This window comes from Pleurodeles waltl, chromosome 3_1 (assembly GCF_031143425.1).
Source record: "Pleurodeles waltl isolate 20211129_DDA chromosome 3_1, aPleWal1.hap1.20221129, whole genome shotgun sequence".
In the NCBI taxonomy this organism is placed as follows: Eukaryota; Metazoa; Chordata; class Amphibia; order Caudata; family Salamandridae; genus Pleurodeles; species Pleurodeles waltl.
The window spans coordinates 799,601,312-799,623,734 of NC_090440.1; the positions used below are offsets into that span (position 1 = coordinate 799,601,312).

The following is a 22,423-nucleotide window of genomic DNA, read 5'->3' on the forward strand; positions in this document are numbered from 1 at the left end:
GCGATTGCTAGCACTCCTGGAGGACACCTCCTACGACAAGTAGAGCAGCCATATTGGCTGTCGATATTGCAAAGGCATTTGACAGCTTGTCTACTTATACATATATGATGTCATGTCATGCATGGGGTTAGGAGCTGACTTTGTGACTTGGGCGTGCTTGCTCTATTCTAATCCCACTGCCAGGATACCATAGGGTATACAAGTTCTGATAGCTATAGTGTTGGAAGGGGCACCCGCCAGGGATTCCCACTCTCACCCTTGCTATCACTGTGGAACCACTTGCAAGGTTGGCCTGCGCAGGATCCCACTATAGTGGACTCCAGGTAGACAGAACAATGAAGTGAATAGCGTTTTATGCTGACGATCTCAATTCTGATCCTTGGGAATACAGGAGAGGATCTCATGGGTGCCAGAGCACTACTGTAGACTTTTGTCACCGTATCGGGGCTGGAGGTCAACTGGTAAAAAACAAGACTTCCCCACTGGAGGTAATTTTGTACTGCCGGATCATCTTGGTGATCTCATTTGGGAGCCTCAATGTCTCCCCTACCTGGGAGTGAGACTCTACCATGCTCACATGCACATTCAGGATGGGAACTTCGGTGTTGCGGTTCGCAGCCTGAAATCCCATATTTAATTCTGGAAAGACACTCCCATTGTCTACTGCAGGCCGAGAGGTCAGCCTTAAGATTGTGGCCTTACCCCACCTTTTATAGTTATTTGGGACGCTTCCACTTTGGCTTTCCCAATGCTTTTTTGCAGACCTTAACACTATCATAATTGCGTTCATATGGGGTGCCGACTGGTAGCCCTGGCCGCACTGCAACGCCCGATCTCACAGGGGGACTGGCTGTCCCGGACTTTGAATCACACTATCTAGCGGCCCAGCTCCAGTGATTCACTTAGTGGGTGGCAAGTAGACAGTCGCTGGAGGGCACTGTCCCTGCTCCAACATAGAGGGAACTGGGTTGGGATACAGGACTGGATGGCGGGAGGGGTTGCCAAGGTCGGGAACATGTATTGCGACTCAACTCTACCCCCGTATGCAGACTTCCGGGAAGAATATGTTTTGCCACAGGATCATTTCTTGTTGCATAGGTCAGTATTAGTCGCCGTCTGCAGGCATTGGAAGGCAGGAAACTCGGAACCTAAAGAACATGTCTACTTCTGTTTTGTGGTGTTGTCTGAGGGCACGTACAGAGCTATTACCTGTCTGTATTACTCACTGATTGCTGATGCCCTTCAACCTCTGGAGGAGCTCCAATCCCGCTGGGAGGTGGATCTGGGGACTCCGATTTCGGAGCAGGCATGGGAGACCATATTGGACCATACCCCTTAAGTATCCAGGAATGCAAGTTTCAAGTTAATTCATTTTTACACATTACACAGATCTTATCACACTCCAAAGAAAATGAACAGATATTTTGGGATGACAGACGCCACCTATCTTAGATGTAGAGCACTGGGCACTAATTTTATTCTCATGATAAGGGATTGCACCCACCTTACATCCTATTGTGCTGACATCAACTGTTTACTCTCAACATTAATATATAAGGAAGCCCCTCTACCACCGGCCAACTGTCTTCTACACTGGTGTTCCCACACCGTTAAAACCAAAGTGACCAGCAAATTTGAGGACCTAGGACTGATACTGGCCAAGTGCAAGATCACACAGCACTGGAAGTTCACCAAAGGTCTGAACACACTGGTGCGGCGCAGAGAGCTGGAGAGATGGGTGGACTGCGAGGGCACCTTACTCCTGAGGGAAGCGTGGAGGGGGATAGGACAGATTGAAGTGGCACAGGAGTAGGCAGTAATAGTTGATATAAGAACATTCTTATGTGATATGGGAGAATGATGCATAGGAGCATATAAATCTTCCATATTTTGCCCCCCTTTTTCTTTGTTGTGAGTAATAGTTGATAGCCTGAAGAACCCTGAACCTCAGTCGCAGGAGGCGTCCCCCTATGGCCTCTCTTAGATGAGCTGTTACCCCAATCAGTCCAAGACACGGACCAACGTATAGCTTCATGAGGTCATTAGAAGTGCTCTGATCTGGTTGCTTACCATGCATATTACTCCATGGATCAGGGGTAATTTTCCCTGGTGCATAGGAACCATGTAGCACCTTTATTGGCACTTGTTGGGGCTGGTTTACCGACTCGTGGGGTGGGGTGGGCAGGAGAGATTTGGGAAATCGATATTGGGAGCATTGTGTTTTCTACAGAAAGTATACTATTGATGCCACTCTTGATACTACGAGACCTATTCCCATATCAAGTAATAATGGAGCATTTTGTTTTTGCTTGTCAATACTCAATAAAATCTGTTCATTAAAAAAAAAAAAAAAAACTTTTCGGCAAGAATAGTCTTACTCACTATGCCAATTGCTATGTTACAATCCAATAAATACAAAGTGCATAGTGAGTAAACAACAATAACAGACTAGCCCTGGGGCAGCATGAATGGCACATTCTTTACAAATGCAAAGTTTTCAAGGATCTGATAAACCATCAATGTAAAAATATTCAGTGTACAGCATCCTTAAGTTTTGCAACAAAATGTAATGTATCAATATTACCTATTGGATCAGTGCATCATATACTATAGTTGTGAATAAGGAAAACAAAATGAACTAAAAATAATAACTTGAAAACATCCAATTCTCCTGACCCTTTGAATACAGTGGATTGAACTATAGCAACTAATTTTGCTCATGTCAAAATTCAAGGCCATAATATCAATAAAAACATACTTTTTACAACATCATTGACTTACAGTGCTAACATTAAGCCTCAGTGGGTCCCCATATGTATCTGATGATCATCCTATTCCTTTATGTGGTCTCATAATAATAACCTATACGAACAATATTATTTTGACAGTGCTCCTCACATGGCACTTTCAAACTGCTTACTCTAACAGCTTAAGTCCTATTGTGAAATGGATTTGTCTTCATATCTGCCCAGGCTGTGGTTCTGAAAAACATATAAAAACAAATAGAACCATGGCACCCTAATTGTTAAAACCAGCTGCAGACAAAGGCAACCTTACAAATGTACATCTCTTCATCGATATTCTACCCTGTGATTTCCACTTAATCCATTTCCAGTATATATCTGGACTCCAACTTCCTCAACTCTTTCTTGGTGTCAGGTCCTCTCGTACCCACTCATGCACAATCAGTCACACTGTATTTCTTTAACCATTTAACATCTCCATCATTAAAGTTCAGAAAATGGCCGAAATGGGAAGACAGTGCTCCCTATGTACGTTTTGGGGCAAGAGCAATAAAGCATGTATACTACATACTCAGTTTTTCAACTCAAGGTAGCTTTTATCCTAGTTTTCTTAATGAAAGGTGTAACAATCTCAGTTCCAGTTAAGCAAGCTTTGCATTTGTTAAACTTCCTAAAGCTTTCCATGAGTTTAAGCCATTGCTCTTTCATGGTAGTTCCCTCACTTTTCATTAACTCATCCCTCATGGAATGGGCACTTCTATAGAAAAATTGATGTCTTCTTTTCATCTCCTTCCATATAATAGGATAATTCATGCTAAAGTACCAGTGCTTGTTAATAATACATCTTATTTCTTCATGGTGGCTGGGACAGGAGATTATGAGTCTGAATTACTGGTCATTACCCTTGCTCCCTTTTTTTGATCAGGAATATAGACGCATAACTTACTTTAATTTTTTTCTTGAAATTGCAGTTCCACAAGTTGTTACTGGGTGTCCTCAAGTCAAAATCAAATACATTGATATTCTTTCTTGAAGGTGCCCCTCAGAATTAAAGTGCAAAAGTATTAAAATTCTCAGATGAAGATGCAGTTCCACAAGTCACTGTCAAATTAAACTTTATTCGGTTTCATAGAAACCATAAAAGCACCATAATAAATATTTTGAAACAATACATTTTATACATTCATTCAAAACAAACTTAACCATTAATAAAAACGTGAGATAAAACTTTAAAACATTATCTTCAATCAATCATCCAGGCTATTCCTAAATCTCATTACAGCTTTTAAAAAACAGGCTATGTTAAAAGTGATATCTTTAGAGAGCAGTTATAAGAAAGGGCAGTTCAAACTTGTGGACATTTTTGATAGTTTAGCAGAGGTATAATGTAAAGTTTCCTAGGTTCAACATAAAATCTACAAAATATTATGAAGTGCATTATGTCCTGCAGAGATACATGGTCGCAACTGAAGGATCCTAATGAATGCACATCTTGCCAGCCAAATGGAGATGCTAGCAACTGGCGCAACAAGTTTAAACCTGAATCTTGTAAGCAGGAAACAGTCATAGTTATTAGTTACAACTGTAAGACAGGGCTCATATGATTGTGTCTTTTTCAGCATAATATGTCAGTGCACTGTGGGCTTCTGTAATACCTCATTTTTTCTGTCCATTAGTCTCCATCTCTAAAAAAATTCTCAAATCCATCGACAATTTCCCTTGGCCATTCCGCCCGCTTTAGTGAATAACTCTGCCCGCCCTATGCTCTACATCACCTTCTTGATATAGTTAAGCCAGGGAATATGTAGAGCATGATCAAGGGAGAGGCAGTTCTTCAAAATCTCAATATTCACCTTAATTTCCTCTCTTGTCCAAATGTCAGCCTCATGTAAAAGTGAGCCGAGTACCACAGTGTCAGTGAGATAGCTCACCCACAATTCTCATGCACTATAGAAGAGGAGATGCTTTGCAGGACGCATAAACATCGCCTTGAAATTTATTTTCAACAATCTGTAATTGGTTGTGTTACCCTCAGATATCACTCCTATATATGACTTTAGAGCTACATTTAGCCAAGTAAAACTGCATTAATGCCCTAATTGGTCTTCTACCCGATTTGCAGGCAAATCCGAATACCGCTGCATTCGACCTTTTGAATTTAGCTTTTCACCCCACGTAACAGGGGGCTCCAACTCAGATACGACTCAAACACGATATCCAGATATGGAAATTACCTTGTCTTGGGTGGAATATAGGTACCCATGTTAAAGTTTTTCATCTTAGTTGAGCAAGATCCTACTAGCATAACAAAAGATTTACTGTTAAGTCAAGCTTGCCCATAAATGCCACAAAGGAAACCAGAACGGTTTGCAAACCCTGTGCCATTAAAACTGCGTCATCTGAATAGAGCAGAACTGGCAGGGATTGTACTCCTACCTCTGGGCAATCAGCTCGAGTATCCACTAAAACATGCTCAAGCTTGTTTATATTCAGGGTGAATAGAAAAGAGGCCAAAATACACCCTTCTTTTACCCCCTTCCAGTTTTAAGGCAACGGGTACAGATTGAATCATTTGTATATCAGACTGATGCCAAAAGTGTTTTCATGGAGGTCTCTCAGGAAGTAGATCAGATCTGGGTCCAACCCCATTGACTTCATGATTCCCCATAATTTATCACAGTTTACCCAGTCAAAAGCCAAGGAAAGATCCATAAAGACTAGATGGATGGAGCCTGTACGGGCCACTATATTTACTCATGACCACATACAGGTTCAGGCACTGATCAACAGTCGATCTACCAGGCCTGAATTCTTACTGCAGGTCAGATAGGATAATATGTTCATCAGACTAGGTCGTTAATCTTTCTATGAGAACCCGTCCCACAACCTTAACCACTGAGACAGTTAGAGATATTCTCAGCTCCGTTTTTAAAAACTGGGAAAATGATGGAAGTGGCCTATGAAGTAGGAGATCCCTCCTTGACCTCAGCGTTTAGGTTGAGAGTTAATACTGTGGCCAAGAACTCTATATCACTAATTTATAGGTTGGGTGGGATCCCGTTGAAGTTGGGTGCTTTTTGGTCAATTCTGCGATGCTGGGGGCGGGTGTGGACACCGTATAATCGTGCCAGAAGTGAGCCTCTGAAACACTGCGATCCAAGCCATCCTGGTGGCAATTATCCTGTGGAATTATCCCCCAGAGACTGAACACTGGCCTCCAGAGTATCCCGTGGACCCACAGAGCTGAGTGGGACTAAACAGGCATGACAACAACTGCCACATTATACCGCTTTGAACTACATGCAAAATACGGCCAGACTGCAAGGTGACAGCGGTGGGCATGAGGGACACTGGCTAGGAACATGCCCTCCTTGACAGGTTTTGATCAAAAGAAGTGGAGAAGCCCACCGAGGTACCTGCTACAGGGGCACCTCCCTTTGTGTTGCTTCCTTAGTTCAAGACCTACCCCCCCTGCCTGATCTAAAAAAAGCTTAGGAGCGTGGAGACACCAATTGTGAAGAGGTGGGCAGCCTCTTTAAAAGTCCAAGAGACTACATTCTAGGGGAGCACTGAGAGGCTGGTAGACCAGGCCTGATAGGAAGAGGCACCTTGTCTGTTGAAACCAGGGGAACTTGCGCCAGGGCCTGAGGTCTGAGGGACTGCTAGACACATGACCACTGGGGAGACTGTGAGCTGCCTGACGACCGGACAGTCCAGTTCAACACGGACATCTGGAGTCCATACCTGGCCCTAATCCCCTCCCCCTGCTTTGCCCTGAGTGCTGGTAGAGATACCCCTGTGGCCAGCAACTGAGCACTGGAGCAATAATAGGTTTATAGTTAGAAGGGGAACAACTCAACCATCTCCAACAAATGGCATGACACTGACCATTGGACAACGGGTGCGACAGAGATCAAAGGTGAGCCTGGGGCGCTAGTGCTGGCTGGGGGCTTGGGCCCTCTGCGGGGTCTCAGGTTGGGATTGTCGCATGGGTAATTTCTTTCTTTTTCCCCCTCCCTGTGGCTAGGAAGCTGGCCTGTTGAGGGGAGTGGAGTCAGAGTGGTGGCTGGCCGGGCACCTGGGAGGCCTGTATCACTCGCCCTCACAAGGGTCAACCTGAGGTGGGATACAACCCAACCTGGTGAAACAATGGTGCGTACCAAGCATACATGCCCAGATCCGCTGTCAGATGATCAAAAAGACTGACTGCACCAAGCATTGCTGGATCGTCTGGACCATACAATGATCTGGAAGCTCACACCGCGGCTATGCTAGCAGCTATAGAAGACACTAAGTTGGCACTGGAATGAAACATAGACACAGTGGCAGTTGACCTCAGCCTCTTGAGAGCGGATCGTCGTAACCTGGCAGATAAGGTGAAGGAAAACGATAAGGAGATACAACGGATGCAACCCTTAGTGACAGACCACAGTCAACAACTGCGGAAATTACAGAAAGAGGTTGAGTTGCTGCAGTACAGGGCCGAAGATGCGGAGGGCTGCTCCAGCCGCAATAACCTGCGGTTAGTGGTTCTTCGAGAACACAGCGTGGGACAAAGCAAGGAACTCTTCATGGAACAATGGCTCCTCAAGAGGTCATGGACGGTAAGGCATCAAAACTCTTCACAATAGAATGAGCCTACAGGGTGCCAGGGGATCCACTGAAACCAGGGGAGCCTCCCCATTCAGCCGTTGTCCGCATCCTGAACTACTGAGATGATATCCTACAATGTGCTTGTGCATGCAGTCCTTGGACGATTGAAGGGAGTCTGGTGAATATACACCCCGAGTACACCCAAGAAGTCCAACGCCAGAGGGAATCTTTTGTGGCCGTGAAACAACAGTTGCAAACCCTAAGCTTAAAATATGCGCTTCTCTTCCCCTCCAGGCTCAGAGTGGTGGACCAGGAAGTGGCTGGAGAGTAAAGGCTGTGCCTGCCTGATGGTCCGGCCTTACCCAGAATTGAGAAAACTGGATGGAGGTCAGATTGAAATGGAAACCCTGCCAACAGCTTAAGGCCACCCCCACAAAAACACAAGCAGAGACGGAATGGCCAAAAGTGATGACAGAACTGCAATGTACATGTGCTATCCCAACCAGCTCCAGATGGACTGAACTGGCACAATCCTCTGAGGACCAAGATGATCCCTCCACAGAAACCTTGCCCAGTGGTGAGCATCACAAAGGACTGGTGGTAACTCCAATGACCGTGGACCTGTTCGGATGAAAATGTGACATGGGAGATAGCACAAGGAGAAACTTGGAAAGACTGGTAGGGCTAGCTTCTTAACACCCAGTGGACCTCGAAGGGTGAAGGATGAAGGCACCAGGAGGCAAAATACAAAAGGGCTCCCCAAATACTACAATCTGAAGTGGGTCAGGGAAGGCAATAAACATCAACAGAAGTGATGGAAGGGGAGAGAAACCCCAATGAGGCGTCCTTTTCTTTTTGGCTTGGATAAGGACGCCATATTGGTGTTTCTCTCCCCTTCCATCACTTCTGTTAAACATTTTTGTCAATCAAGAACATTTCTCCAGTAATCAACAAGAAAACTTTCCTTGAATATAAACATTATGTATAAAAAATTGAGAACTTTTTCAACAGTAATGCAGAATATCTTTTTTGGTCACTTTAATGATGTTCATTAATTTACAACTTAGTTAGATTTACTCTTTGGCACATGCCTGTCCCAGCGGGGGAGTATTATATGCTTATTTTGTATATGTTATGGTAATTCTTTGTTCTATCCAGGTCGTATTTTAGATTGTATGTTTGAGATTGTGTGATTGTGAGTTATTTTATTTGTTTTTCTTGTCCAAGGTTATATAGGACTGTTTTGTATTCTACATTTCTATTTAATACTTTTCATTAATGAATTTATCTATGATCTAATTAAAATATGTTTTTTCAAAATCATGCTTTTGGAGAATAGAGATTTATATTAGTTTCTTATACTTTTGGCTTGTTGTCATTATGTGTTTATAATTTGGGATTCTGTATTTTAGGAACCCAGGTCTGAAGGTGGGTTTGTTCTGGTTTGTTTGAAGGCACCAGGAGGGCCAAATTTACTGTATTCCTGCCTTACACCGACAGTTCTCAACATGAACTACTATTTATTTACCGTAATGGGGCGACAGGTGTCTTGAGCATTGAGGTGGTGGGTAGCTCTAAACCCACAGCACACCATAATTAGGAGGGGGTAGGTGTTTTAGTCATTGAGGGCATGGGCAAAAACAAAAGAAACCAAGGAGTCTTGGGCACAGCGATGCTTCAGGATATTTAAGATCCAATAGGGGGGTTGATATCAATAGAGACCGGCTCTGAACCCTGACTCTGAAAATCCTATCATGGAGCATTAATGGCCTGAGGGACAACTCAAACGAGGAGTGGTGCGGAAATATCTACTCAGGCAGGATCCAGATATTGACTGGTCACATTAACACAACAAGCAAAGTTGGAGTATTTAACTGAACCTTGAAGAGCAAGAAAAGACAGATTCTCTTCTTATTACTAGAAAGTACAGAGGAAGGGTAATTAGGAGATGCTGCAGGTAGTCCAATGAAAAGTATAGTGCTGCTGAATGGCCTATCCACATCTTGAATTTAACGAGCTGAAGACAGAGGGCTTCTTGATGATCCTAAGCAATTTTCTTTTGCAGAAACACCAACATCTGGCAATAACTAGCGCTCGGTGAATCAATAAATGAACTGGTAGAGCCAGAGTGAAGCCAAGGGTCTGGCTCGGCGATTATAGCCATGTAGGAGCCCAGCACTGAAAATGTTTGCTACGTAAATCATACAAACATCACATAAATTATTATAACTCTCTTCAAAATTCAAAACAATATATTTCTTTAACATGTGAAAGCGTTGACATTAATGTCCCTTTATAAAACTGTACTGAGCATAAACAATTATTGAACTTAAAGGCAAGACAGTTGTCATGTAAAGCCTATACGTGGGCCAAATATAGAGCAACATTATACTCTAATAAATCAAGCACAATAGGTTTTTGTACAATTAGTACTCTGAATTCACATATTTGAAAGTGGTTTCATGTGGGGATAATGAAGAACCAAGACCCTTATTCAACACACGATCTCTCACAAGCGAAAGCACATGCGCTCACACAGGCAAGACCTAAAAAGGAGTTTTGGTTAAATAAAATATTGCATAAAATCACAACATTTAAACAGGAAAGCCTTTATTTGTCCTAGTTTTCTGTTTTTACCTTGTCCAAATCAGTCTCTAAATTTGTATCTGTCTTTCCATTTTTGGGTTAACGCTTTGTTTTTAACTCTTTCAGCTTTTTTTCAGCAATTTGCATGTAGCACAAACTTGACCAGATGGTATTGGATCACTCTACAGGAGTACTAATTATAACACAAGATCACATGTATTGTTTATAAGCACAGGGGGATTAAGTGATTTGCCCAGAAACACAGGGTGTTGAGCTGATGCCAAGACACAAACCTGGTTCCACAGTTCCCAGCAGGCAGAAAGGAACAGAATCTCGAGCTGAGCCACACAGAGGCTTCAAGCTCAAGCTTTGAGGGTTTGCCCACCTCTAAATAACATAACTAAGGCCCTCGACTTGCATTGGAAACAGGAACAGTTATGAAGGAGAATGTAAGGCAAGTTGAGAATTATTAAGATGCCACTGAATTACCCCTTAATTAGAGGGGAAAGAGACTCCTTTCCCATTTGCCACGCCCACTGCGTCTGACAGGCAGGCAAAATTCTTGTGAGTATAGGGACCAATGCTTAAAAGCACCCTCTCACTATACACTTAAAGATAAGATTGACCCTCGTTGACAGGTCAAGGACTCAAATGTCTAAACTTGGCGAGTAAAAAACATGTATTTCAGTGAAAATGTCCCCAAATGCACGTCAACAGATTAGTGGGCCACCTCATTGCCCAAATAGTTGGGCCCTTATTTCATGCCAAAATGTAATGACCTGTCTGGCATGCCCACAGTGCAGTCCAACAAACAAGTGAGTTCCATGAGTCACTGAACATTGACAAGAGGAGCCCACCAGTGCACATCATCAGGCATGTGTCACTTCATATGGAGAGACAATAGTGTTGACAAGTAGTTGATTCATGATTCATGATTGATGAGGAAAGAAGAGGTCCTGTGGGGTGTAAACTTCCTCGCAGACTATCAAATGCTGTACATGACAACAGGAGAGTGTGGTAAGAAAGCAATATGAAGCAGCCACCACTGGCAGCATCATAGTACCTTTTAAGACGAAGCAACAGCTTTTTAGGAAGAAGCAACTCCAACAAAGAACCATGACGGTTGTGGTAGGAGGGAACCATGCAATATGGAAAGAAAATAGTACCTCAGTCACAACACTACCTGCGGAAGAACCTTAATCTAATTGAAATATTTTCATGAACCTGCATTTCTACTTGTTGGTTAACCCCTTCGCTGAGAGGCCTTTTCCCCCTCAGGTGCCAGGCCTTTTTTTGGCTATTTGGGGCAATTCGTATTTAGGCCCTCATAACTTTTTGTCACATAAGCTACCCACGCCAAATTTGCGTGCTTTTTTTCCAACAGCCTAGGGAATCTAGAGGTGGGTTCGCCTGTATGAGACCAAGAAATTAGCCAAAGTACAGCAAAAATGTTTTTTCTTTTTTTTTTTTTTAAATGGGAAAAAAGGGCTTCAGAAGAAGGCTTGTGGTTTTTTCCCTGAAAGTAGCATCAACTAAGGGTTTGCAGTGCTTAAATCACCAGCTTCCCAGCTTTCAGAAACGGGCAGACTTGAATCAGAAAACCACATTTTTCAACACAATTTTGGCATTTTTCTGGGACATACCCGATTTTTACTATTTTGTTGTGCTTTTAGCCTTCTTCCAGTTAGTGACAGAAATGGGTGTGAAACCAATGCCGAATCCCGGAAACCTAAACATTTCTGAAAAGTAGACAAAGGGCCTGATTCTAACTTTGGAGGACGGTGTTAAACCGTCCCAAAAGTGGCGGATATACCACCTACCGTATTACGAGTCCATTATATCCTATGGAACTCGTAATACGGTAGGTGGTATATCCGCCACTTTTGGGACGGTTTAACACCGTCCTCCAAAGTTAGAATCAGGCCCAAAATGCTGAATTCAGCAAGGGGTCATTTGTGTAAATCCTACAAAGTTTTCCTACAGAAAATAACAGCTGAAATAAAAAGATATTGAAATTGAGGTGAAAAAACAGCCATTTTTCGTCATGTTTTACTCTGTAACTTTTTACTGCGATGTCAGATTTTTTAATGCAATATACCGTTACGTGTGCTGGACTCTTCTCGTTGTGGGGATATATAGGGATTGTCATCAAGAACCCTAGGTACCCAGAGCCAACAAATAAGCTTCACCTTGCAATGGGTTTTCATTTGATACCGGGTATACAGCAGTTCGTCTGGTGAAATATAAAGAGTGAAAAATAGGTATCAAGAAAACCTTTGTATTTCCAAAATGGGCACAAGATAAGGTGTTGAGAAGCAGTGGTTATTTTCACATCTCTGAATTCTGGGGTGCCAGTACTAGCATGTGAATTACAGGGCATTTCTTAAATAGATGTCTTTTTTACACACTGTTTTACATTTGGAAGGAAAAAATTTAGAGAAACACAAGTAGCAATAACACTTGTTCTGCTATTCTGTGTTCCCCCCCAAGTCTCCCGATAAAAATAGTACATCCCTTGCGTGGGTAGGCCTAATTCCCACGACAAGAAACGCAACATGGACACATAACATTTTCCCAAAGAAAAATTACGTGTTTTTTGGAAAGTGCCTAGCTGTGGATTTTGGCCTCAAGCTCAGCTGGCACCTACGAAAACCTACCAAACCTGTGCATTTTTTAAAATTAGATACCTAGGGGAATCTAAGGTGGGTGACTTGTGGGGCTCTCACCAGGTTCTGTTACCCAGAATCCTTTGCAAACCTCAAAATGTGGCCAAAAAAACACTTTTTCCTCACATTTCGGTGACAGAAAGTTCTGGAATCTGAGAGGAGCCACAAATTGTCTTCCACCTAGCGTTCCCCCAAGTCTCCCGATAACAATGGTACCTCACTTGTGTGGGTAGGCCTAGTGCCCGCAAAAGGAATTGCCCCAAAAAACCATGTGGACACATTAAAATGATAAAATACTAAACTACCTTTTTTTGCGGGGGTGGGAACCTGCGTTTTTGGTCCTGGGCCAAACAGCCATATAGGGAAACCTACCAAACCCAAACATTTCTGAAAACTAGACACCCGAGGGTATCCAGGAAGGTGTAACTTGCGTAGATCCTCCAATGATTTTTTTACCCAGGATCCTAAGCAGACCTCAAATTTAGCTAAAAAAATCAAATTTTTCCCACATTTCTGTGTGGGATCACCGCACCAGGACAACGTTCCTACCACCCAATGTTCCCCTCAGTCTCCCAGTAAAAATGATACCTCACTTGTGTAGGTGGGCCAAGTGCCTGTGGGAGGGAAGAGCCAAAAACATGTGGAAATTGAGGGGGAACCAAAGTGGGTCCAAAAGGGCAGTTTGAAAAAAAAAAAAAAAAATGTTTAGGCTGACAAGTGCAGAAGAATTGTTATCGGTATAGATGAGACAATGCTGGGTGGTAGGAATTTTGTGGATTTCTGCAGATTCCGGAAGTTTCCCTCACAAAAATGTGGGAAAAATCTGTGACTTCCAACAAAGTTGGAGGTTTGCAGGACATTGTGGTTAAGAAAATGATGTGGAGTGCATGTGAAGCACACCACCCTGGAATCACCCAGATGTTTAGTTTTCAGATGTGTCTAGGTCTTGATGATTTTTCTACATGGCAGCGTCCCAAAGTCCAAAAAGTGCAGCCCTCACTATTCCAGGTGGGACGATTTTGAGAGTTCACCAAGCTCTCATGGCCCAAATGTAAATCCAAAACTCAAAATAATGAAATTTCCTCTTGCTTGCCGTGGGATAAGATGTTTTAGTGTGCGGTGGAAGAGCTGATAGACTGTTACCCCCTTTAGTTGGGGTGGGGGCATAAATAGGCCCATAACTGGTTTGTAGCCACCACCCCACTATTTTTTCTTAAATTCCCTAGCATCTACTAGACTTTCTGCCCAGTAGGGTGTGGATTGGGGGTAATTGCCCCATCTGCCCACTGGTGGGCAGAACAACTTTGGCGCCATTTATTTGGGTTGAGGGTATGGCCATACACCCACCCTCCTATTTTGACAAAAAAATCTTCCCTGGTCTTTGGTGGGCTTTCTGCCCCCTTTGGGGTCAGATGGGCCTTCTAAAATTAGGCCAATCTGTCCCCAAAGGGGACAGATATGGCCAACAGTAATGTGCCCCCATGGGGAGTGACCCTTGCCCAAGGGGCTGCCCCCCGCTAACAAAACACACACATACACACACACTAATCCCTGGTGCCTAGGTGGTTTCTGCCCCCCCGGGTGCAGATGGGCCAAATAGAAATAGGCCGATATGCCCCCAAGGGGAGCAGAAATGGCCTAAAATAAATCCCCCCACCCCCAGAGGAGCGACCCTTGCTTAAGGGGTTACTCCCCTTTTGTGAAATTGGGTCCAAAATAAATCCTCGGGCCTATTGGTTTCTGCCCCCCTTTGGGGCAGATCGGCCTAATAAAAATAGGCCGATCTGCCCCAGTGGGGGGCAGAACTGGCCTAAAATAAATTTGCCCCCAAGGGGAACGACCCTTGCCTAAGGGGTCCCTCCCCTTGCGTGAAATTGGCGCAAACAATTAAAATCCCTGGTGTCTAGTGGTTTCTGCCCCCCTTAGAGGCAGTTTGGCTTCATAAAAATAGGCCAATCTTCCCCCAAGGGGGGCAGAAATGGCCTAAAGACAATTTGCCTCCCAGCGGAGCGACCCTTTCCTAAGGGGTCGCTCCCCACATTTAAAAAATAAAAAACAAATCCTTGGTTTCTAGGGTTTTCTCCCCCCCGCCCCCCCGGGGGCAGATCGGCCTAATTACAATAGGCCGATCTGCCCCCAAGAGGGAAATACTCTAGCTACTTTCATGATTTGTGCTAATTTTCCATAGGACAAATAAATATACCCAAACTGGGTTATGGTGAGGAATAAACATTTTAAATTACAATGAGTGTCTTGGGAGTCATGAAAATAGTTGATCTGACCCTACTATACATATGGATTATCAATGATAGGGAAGTGCAAGTGTAACTTGGGGGACTATTTTGTAGATGCAAGCCACAACAGAATATTCCTAAACAGTCAATAAAAAATAGCAACCACGTGTAATCCTTAGACAGGGAAATGGGTTCCAACAAAGTGACAAACCCATGCCTTTATAACAATAAAATATTGCGGTAACTAAACATGAATGGATTGGAAGAACATTTTGGCATTACAGCATTTCCATGCTAATAATTGAGAGCTGCTACCTGTTATATGTTTGAGGACTATTGTTGTAAGTAGATTTTCATTAAAACTGAAAATGTATTTGCATGCTGGCAGTCCTTCCATTAATCATTCATTATACTGTCAAAAAGACATTTCTATTTAAACAACTTTATACACCACATGCTCAGTTTCACAATCCGAATTGTACTTTTTAAGCAGGCTTGCAAAATAGCATTATTGTGAGGAGGCACGTAGAGTAATTTGATCTATTTCTTACTTTTTGTAGGTAACTGATTTTGGTTTAGCCGTGCAGAAAGGTGGTGTTGGCAGTGAAAACATGCTACAGTCTACTTGTGGGACACCTATTTACATGGGTATGAAGAAACATATGTATTATTTTAACAATTTTTTTGTTGGAAGTCATGTATAATCAGCTATCAATATAAACTTTGATGGATGTAGTCGTCCATCGAGAGGGCGGAGGACGTGCCATCCCAACAGAACTCCGTCCATCAAACTTAGAGATGACTGCACGTCTCTGTACATTGAAAGTAATTTCCATAATGGTGGCTCCCTTAAAGGTACAACATGTTTGATTGACGACCTTCATCAGTTTTGACAGCTGTTCACCAAACTTTTAAACTTGTTTGGTTTTTCAAAAACAAGCTCTCAAAGTGGGAAATTGTTTCGGGAAAAAAATTTATTGCACCCACTCCCTGAAACGTTCTGTCGGGATGTGAAGTAAGTATTTGCTGTTTTTGTGTCCCTCATCCCCTGGTTTTACTTGGCAGTGAAACAGAAAAAAAGACATTGCACTCTCCACCCTAAATAAGGTGGGCGGTGTAATGCTCTTCATATGCAACCCCTTATTCCATCGCAGAAAGATGTACATTGATAGAGCCAATGAGGGGTAATTCGTCAGAACTAAGTCTTCCTGTCTCTAAATGAGGTGGGGCAATGTAGGAAGCTGGCCTGGTGTGTAGTGGGTACCTATGGTACTTACACCTTATACCAGGTCCAGATATCACCTCTTAGTGAAGTGTAGGCAGTGTCTAGAAGCCAGGCTCTCTAGAGGTAGCTGTGGATGAACAGCCAAGGCTTATCTAGTAGACATGCAAATCTCATGCAATATCACTGTAGTCATACAGCACTTAAACACATGAAAGAAAACACTCAGTTGTACAAAAATAAAGGTACTTTATTTTTGGAACAAATCACCATAAAATGCTAGAAGGGCAGACCACCAATAGGAGGTTAGTAATACACTAAATATATACACTAGCTGTCAGAAATAGGCATAGAAGAGGTTAGAAAACAGTGCAAATAGCAATAACCAATAGTGACCCTAGGGGGAGCAAAAACCATATACAAAAAAAAAAAAATGAATGCAAATATCGTACCCCAACTTAGGTAAGTAAGATGTGTAAAGGGTAGCTGGGAGTACTAGAAAACCACACAGGTAAGTAACAAGGTACCCCCCAGCAACCAGGAATGCAGAAGTAAAACACTGGATTTTCCCCAAACTACCCAAAAGGATGAAAAGAAGACACTCAGAGAAGTCTGCTAGAAAACCAGCAGTGGATTCCTGAAGAAAGAAGACCTGTGGAGAGAGGGGACCAAGTCCAAGAGTCACAATGGACACCAGGAGGAGTAGGAGCTCCTACCCACCCAGCTGTGGATGCAGGAGTTGGTTGACGATGATGAAGAACAGGTCAGCACTGCAGCCTTGGAGCTGGAGAAGGGTTCTTGATGGATGCAGATGAAGTCCCACACTGGAAGTAAGATCGCAGATGTGTGTAGGTGTGGGAACTCCAGCAACAATCCTTGGCAAAGGCAAACACATGGTTAGTGGAAAAGAGGTGCTGCAGGGGACCAACAAGGCCCAGGAGGACTCAACCCAGGAGCGGGAGTCACAGGGGACCCTGAGTGTCACTGTGAGTCCACAGGAGCAGAGGCAGCACCCACAGGAGTCCCACGGGACGGGGACACAGGAGTTGCAGAGGAAGCCCATGCAGCACTACAAAAGAGGATCCCATGCCGCAGGAGAACCTCGCAGGAGGCTGTGCTTTGCAGGATGGAGTGTTGGGGGCTGGAGCTACACGTTGCCTGAAGATCCATTGGAGGAGATGCATAAAAGCCTTGGCAGCTGCAAGAGATGCGGGGCATGGGGGTACTGTCCTGCGTGGGAAGGCAAAGGCTTACCTCCACCAAAGTTGGACAGCTGGCAAAGAGGACCAAGAGGACTACTCCGGACCACCACCCGTCATGCAGGATCCACACAGCTCAAGATGAGGAGGGATCCATGCAGCCGGTCGTCGCTTGCTGTAGGTGCCCGTGGTTGCAGGGGAGTGACTCCTTCACTCTAAGGGAGATTCCTTCTTCTTCTGCAGGCTGAAGAGTTTTAGTCTTCTGAGGATAAACAGCAATGTAAATGTTGCAAAGCTGGCAGGAGACGTGGAAACACAGTTGCAGAAGAGTCTTCTTCATTGCAGTAACGTTGTTGGTTCCTGGAGGGTCAAGTCACGGTTCCAGTGGCCAGAAGTTGTTGCAGAAGAGTCCTGCTGGAACCTTGCAATCCAAATCTGAGGAACCACCAAAAAGAGAGACCCTAAATAGCCCTGAAAGGGGGATTGGTCACCTAGATGGGTGACAAATTATCAGGAGGGGGCTATGACGTCACCTGCCTGACCTGGACACTCAGATGCTCCCAGAGTTCCCTGCCAACCTTGGATTCAAGATGGTAAAACCTAGGGACCCTCTGGGGGAGCTCTGGGCACCACCCTGGGGTGGTGATGGATAAGGCAGTGGTCACTCCCCTTTCCATTGTCCAGTTTCCGCCAGAGCAGGGACCAAATGTGGCCTTCAAAGCATACCAGTGGCTTGGGGAAGCTACTCATCCCAAGCCTGTAACACCTATTTCCAAATGGAGAGGGTGTAACACCCCTCTCCCACAGGAAATCATTTGTTCTGCCTTCCTGGGCTTGAGCTGCTCAAGCAACAGGAGGGCAGAAACCTGTCTGTGAGGTGGCAGCAGCTGGGGCTGCCTGGAAAACCTCAGGAGGCTGTAGGACCAATGCTAGAGGTCCCCTAAGGAGCCCCAGTGTTCATGGAATCATACAACCAATTCTTGCAAAAGTATTGGGGTATGATTCCAACATGTTTGATACCAAACATGCCTAGGTTCGGAGTTACCATGATGTAGCTGGGCATAGGTAGTGACCAATCTCCAGTAGACGCATCCCCGCACTCAAATAGTCCAGGAAAATTGATCTGGGGTTTGTCGGGCCACCTCTTCTAGTGCAGGGGTGTCCTCACATACAGGTACCTGCACCCTACCCTCTGGGCTGAGAGGGCCTACAATAGGGGTCACTTATAGTGACCTGGTGCAGTGACCTATAGTAAAAACGGGAGCATGTACCGGGTTCACGCAGACTGCAATGGCAGGCCTGCAGAACCCTTTGCATGGGCTCCCTGTGGATGGCAGAATAACTGCTGCAGCCTATAGGGATCCCCTGGAGCCCTAATTACCTGGGTACCATATACTAGGGGCTCACATGGGGGCACCAGTATGCCAATTGTGGGATGAACAAGGTTGCAGCATCCACGTTTAAAGGAGAGAGCATAATCACTGGGGTCCTGGTTAGCAGGATCCCAGTGAACCAAAGTCAAACACACTGAGAAACAGGCAAAAAGTGGGGATAACCAAGCTAGAAAGATGCTACTTTCCTACAGGGAACCAAGAGTTTGGTGGGCAGGGTACTCTGTTGTGTTTGTGAAGGTGGTCAGAGAGTGGGAGGGAACACTCAATGTCTCCAAACATAAGAAATGGTTGCATTTGAAGCAGTGATCTTTTTCCCTCTCCAAGTTGTCCGACTGCTCCTGTTCATGGGGCCTGACCCACACAAAGGCCTACTTTTGCTCAAAGTCTTCAAGCAATCCAAATTCAAAAATGGTCCATAAGTGCAAGAAAGCAGAACTCGACCCCATCCGGCTGCTCAAAATCATTTGAGTATTTGGGTGGATGACACTCCAGCATGTTCTGTTCCCTGAGCAGTCTTTGACCCTGCTCTAAGTTTGGGCCTTCAGGGAGGCCAAGCTGAAATTCTTTCAGATGCGCCAGCTTTCTGTGTTATGCCTTTGGTCGCCATCAAACTGCAGGGCCTTCGAGGTGGACTTCCACCGGCAGGCCCTCCCCAGTGCTGAATGCCCCCTATGGAGCTGCTTTCTGGCCCTAACAACTCCTGTCCCGGCTTCTGTTCTGGCTCCTAGGTGTACGCCAGTCCCTTCTGTGCTGTTGCCTCTGCTGAATACACCATCACTGGATCCAATCCCAACACTGCTCTCCGACCCCGAGCCATCATCCGTTCACACAACACCTAGGTCGTGCTATGAGATTACCAATGTGGAACCAGTGGTCATTTAGCCAGATCCTCAGCTCCTCCTTGACACTCAATGTGCAGAGCGTGTACTGCACTGATGATGACGACGAGATGAACAATGTCTTCCCATCTCATCACACTGATGAAGGGCTTTACTTAGACCTACAGAATGCAAGTGGGCTAGAAACTTCCTAAGAGACCGTCCTGGACTCACCTTCTGGTCCACCAGTGGAAGAAAGCCCCTCCTTTGCAGTGGTATGCTTAATGGCTGATTTACAACTGTCTGTGCTTGAAACCAAAGGCAAAAGCCCATATGCTGACTGAATCAGAGCCTGCAATGCTATTTAACTAGGCACTCACAAACATCCTCATGTCCACGTCGTCAAAAACATGCTCAACTCCTCCAGTCGGTTGACCTGTGGCCAGACATGCCCCTGCAACCCTGATTTCCAAACAAAACATCCTACTCCTGTAAGCCTTCTAGTACAGACATCAATGAATAAGGTGAATCCATATACCTTACTCTTAGACCTGACATCCTTGGCATGATACTCCCCCAAACATTTTGCCTTATCCCCTCCTGTTTTGCTGAATTTGTTTTTGATGGCTTTAGGACTTGGTGCACTTTACCACTGCTAACTAGTGCTAACATGCTGTCTCCTTCAAACATAGTAAAATTGGCATACACCTAATTGGTGCATTTAATTTACTTATACGTCCCGAGTAAATGTAACTACATGTATCCAGGGTCTGTAAATTATATGCTACTAGTGGGCCCATAGCACACATTGTGTTACCTACTTAAGTAGCCCTTTAAAACATGTCTCAGGAATGCCACTGCAGTCTCTAGTACAGTTTTAAACTGCCTTTTCAACCTGGCAAAATAAACCTTTTGCCATGCCTAGAGCTTCCCTTTTGTTACTAATAGGACACTCCTGTTGTAGGTTCTAAAGTCTCATAGGGTACGGTGCATTTTATGTAATAAGTATGAGTGTATTTAAGTTTAACATGTCCTGATAGTAAAAAAAACCTCCTAAAGTCGTTTTTCACTGTTGTAAGACCTTTCTCTACCATTGACTAACACTGGGTTGTCTTATTACATTCAATAAATGATAACATTGGATTAAATTAATAGCAAATTAAGATATACTGTTTACACTCAAATAATTGTAATATGTAATCCCCTTTAATGGTAACATTGAATTTTAAGATACAATTCTAAAAACACAACTTTTATAACGTTTTTTTTTTCTTGTCTCAACCATTTCTGCATTCTGAGTTTGTCCAGGGTCACATGACTGAATGGTTCTGCTGTTCCGTTTTGTGTATTGCTTCTAGGCAGTAACACAAAGGGGTCTTAGGTGTTGACAGTATGGGCCGTCCTGGGGAATCTGACACTAGCCCTGCCTTATCTTTTGTTACCCTCAGAGAGTTTGGAGCCTTGACAGGGAAGGCCGAAGAACTTTCCAGAACCAGATGTGGTGGGTAGGAGACAGAGACCCTTCCCCAAACAAAGGCTGACACCAGGTATAAATATTGGACCTCCAGAGTCGCTCCTGAGAACACTCTTGGATCTGTGGAAGTTACAGAAGAAGGACTGTCCTACTGCCAGGGGACCTCCCTGCTGCGCGAAGACGACATTGCTGTCTGGCAATGAAGATTAGGCATGCTTCCTTTGAGCCCGGGATAATCAAAGTGACACCAAGGTTCAGTTGGCTGTCCTCCTGTGTGAACTACAGGGACACAACAAGCTTTAGAGACCTCCTTGCAACTGCCCAGCTGACCTACTGCAACTGGTCCTCTCTGAGCCCTGCTGGCCTCTGCTTGAATGTGTTGCTGTTCCCCAAGAGGTGCCTTCCCAGGTCCTTGACCCTTGGCTGGCATGAGAGTGTACTCTTCCTGAAGAAAAAGTGCAAGTCTTGACGTCTGGGCTCCTCTCAGCCACAAACAAGTCTGTTTGTTGCCACACCAACTTCCAATGTGAAGTTCTGATGTGGCCTGCTCTTTCTTGTCGACCGCAAGCGACAACCAGCAATGTGAAACAGCACATTTTGCCCTACAGCAACCAACAGCCTGTGACGACAGCCAATACGAAGCTACAGGAATGATTGTCCACGACGACTGACCATCTCTTTGCGTTTTAGGGATGATTGTCTACACCCAGTCTGCTCTTTGCGTTTCAGTGACAACTGTCTGTGACGCTTAGTCTCCTCCTTGTGGTCACCTCCACTGTGAAAGGATCTCTTCGTATTGGACTTTGAAGGTAACTTTTGAAAGGGAAAAGTCTGATCCCTGTTAACAACCCGCACTCCATCGCGGTCAGCCTGAACTTATAACTTTTCCCCAGTTTAGCACGATCAGACGGCTGCAAGTAGTGCTTAGTAATTTTAGGTGTTAGTTTCACTTATATCTTTTAAATTGAACATCTCCAGTTCTACTGATTGGATTTTTGTCATACTAGTATCATTTTATATATTAAAGATTACCTTAGTTTTTTTTTATTGGTTTGGGATTTTTCTTGTGTTATGTTTTCACTTCATTACTGTTTGTGTGATTCTTAAATATTTTACACATTGCCTCTACGTTAAGCCTGACTGCTTTCTGTCAAGCAATCAGAGGGTTAAGCACAGATTAATTCAGTGACTTTTGTAGTTCACCCTGACAGGGATTGTGGTTGTTGCCTGATTGAGGCTTCCAGCCCCCTCATCCATTAACACAATTTTTAACACTTCCCTCTTGAACCTGACCCAGATAGGAAATCAAAGAGTATTGATTCCTTTGGCAAATTTTTTTTTTCATCAGCTAGCCTGACCCTATGCTTCTTGAATGCAGGGTCCCTTCTGAGCAGGTACACCCATGCTTTGTGGGATATTGCCAGCGATATCTAGCCAGCTCTCCCCGAAGACTTCAGTGTGTCTCTTGCCCAAACAATAGAGGATGGACAGGC

The 22,423-nt window shown here is 44.3% G+C and overlaps 1 protein-coding gene across 3 annotated transcripts in view; it reads left to right on the forward strand.

Annotated features, from left to right (window-relative positions):
• STK33 (serine/threonine kinase 33) overlaps window positions 1–22,423 on the forward strand; it is a 788,409-nt gene that overhangs the window by 393,506 nt on the left and 372,480 nt on the right. For all 3 annotated transcript variants that reach the window (XM_069223669.1, XM_069223668.1, XM_069223670.1), the window contains one exon: window positions 15,384–15,471. In XM_069223669.1, the coding sequence (XP_069079770.1) occupies window positions 15,384–15,471 (88 nt within the window). The remainder of the gene's footprint in view (window positions 1–15,383; window positions 15,472–22,423) is intronic.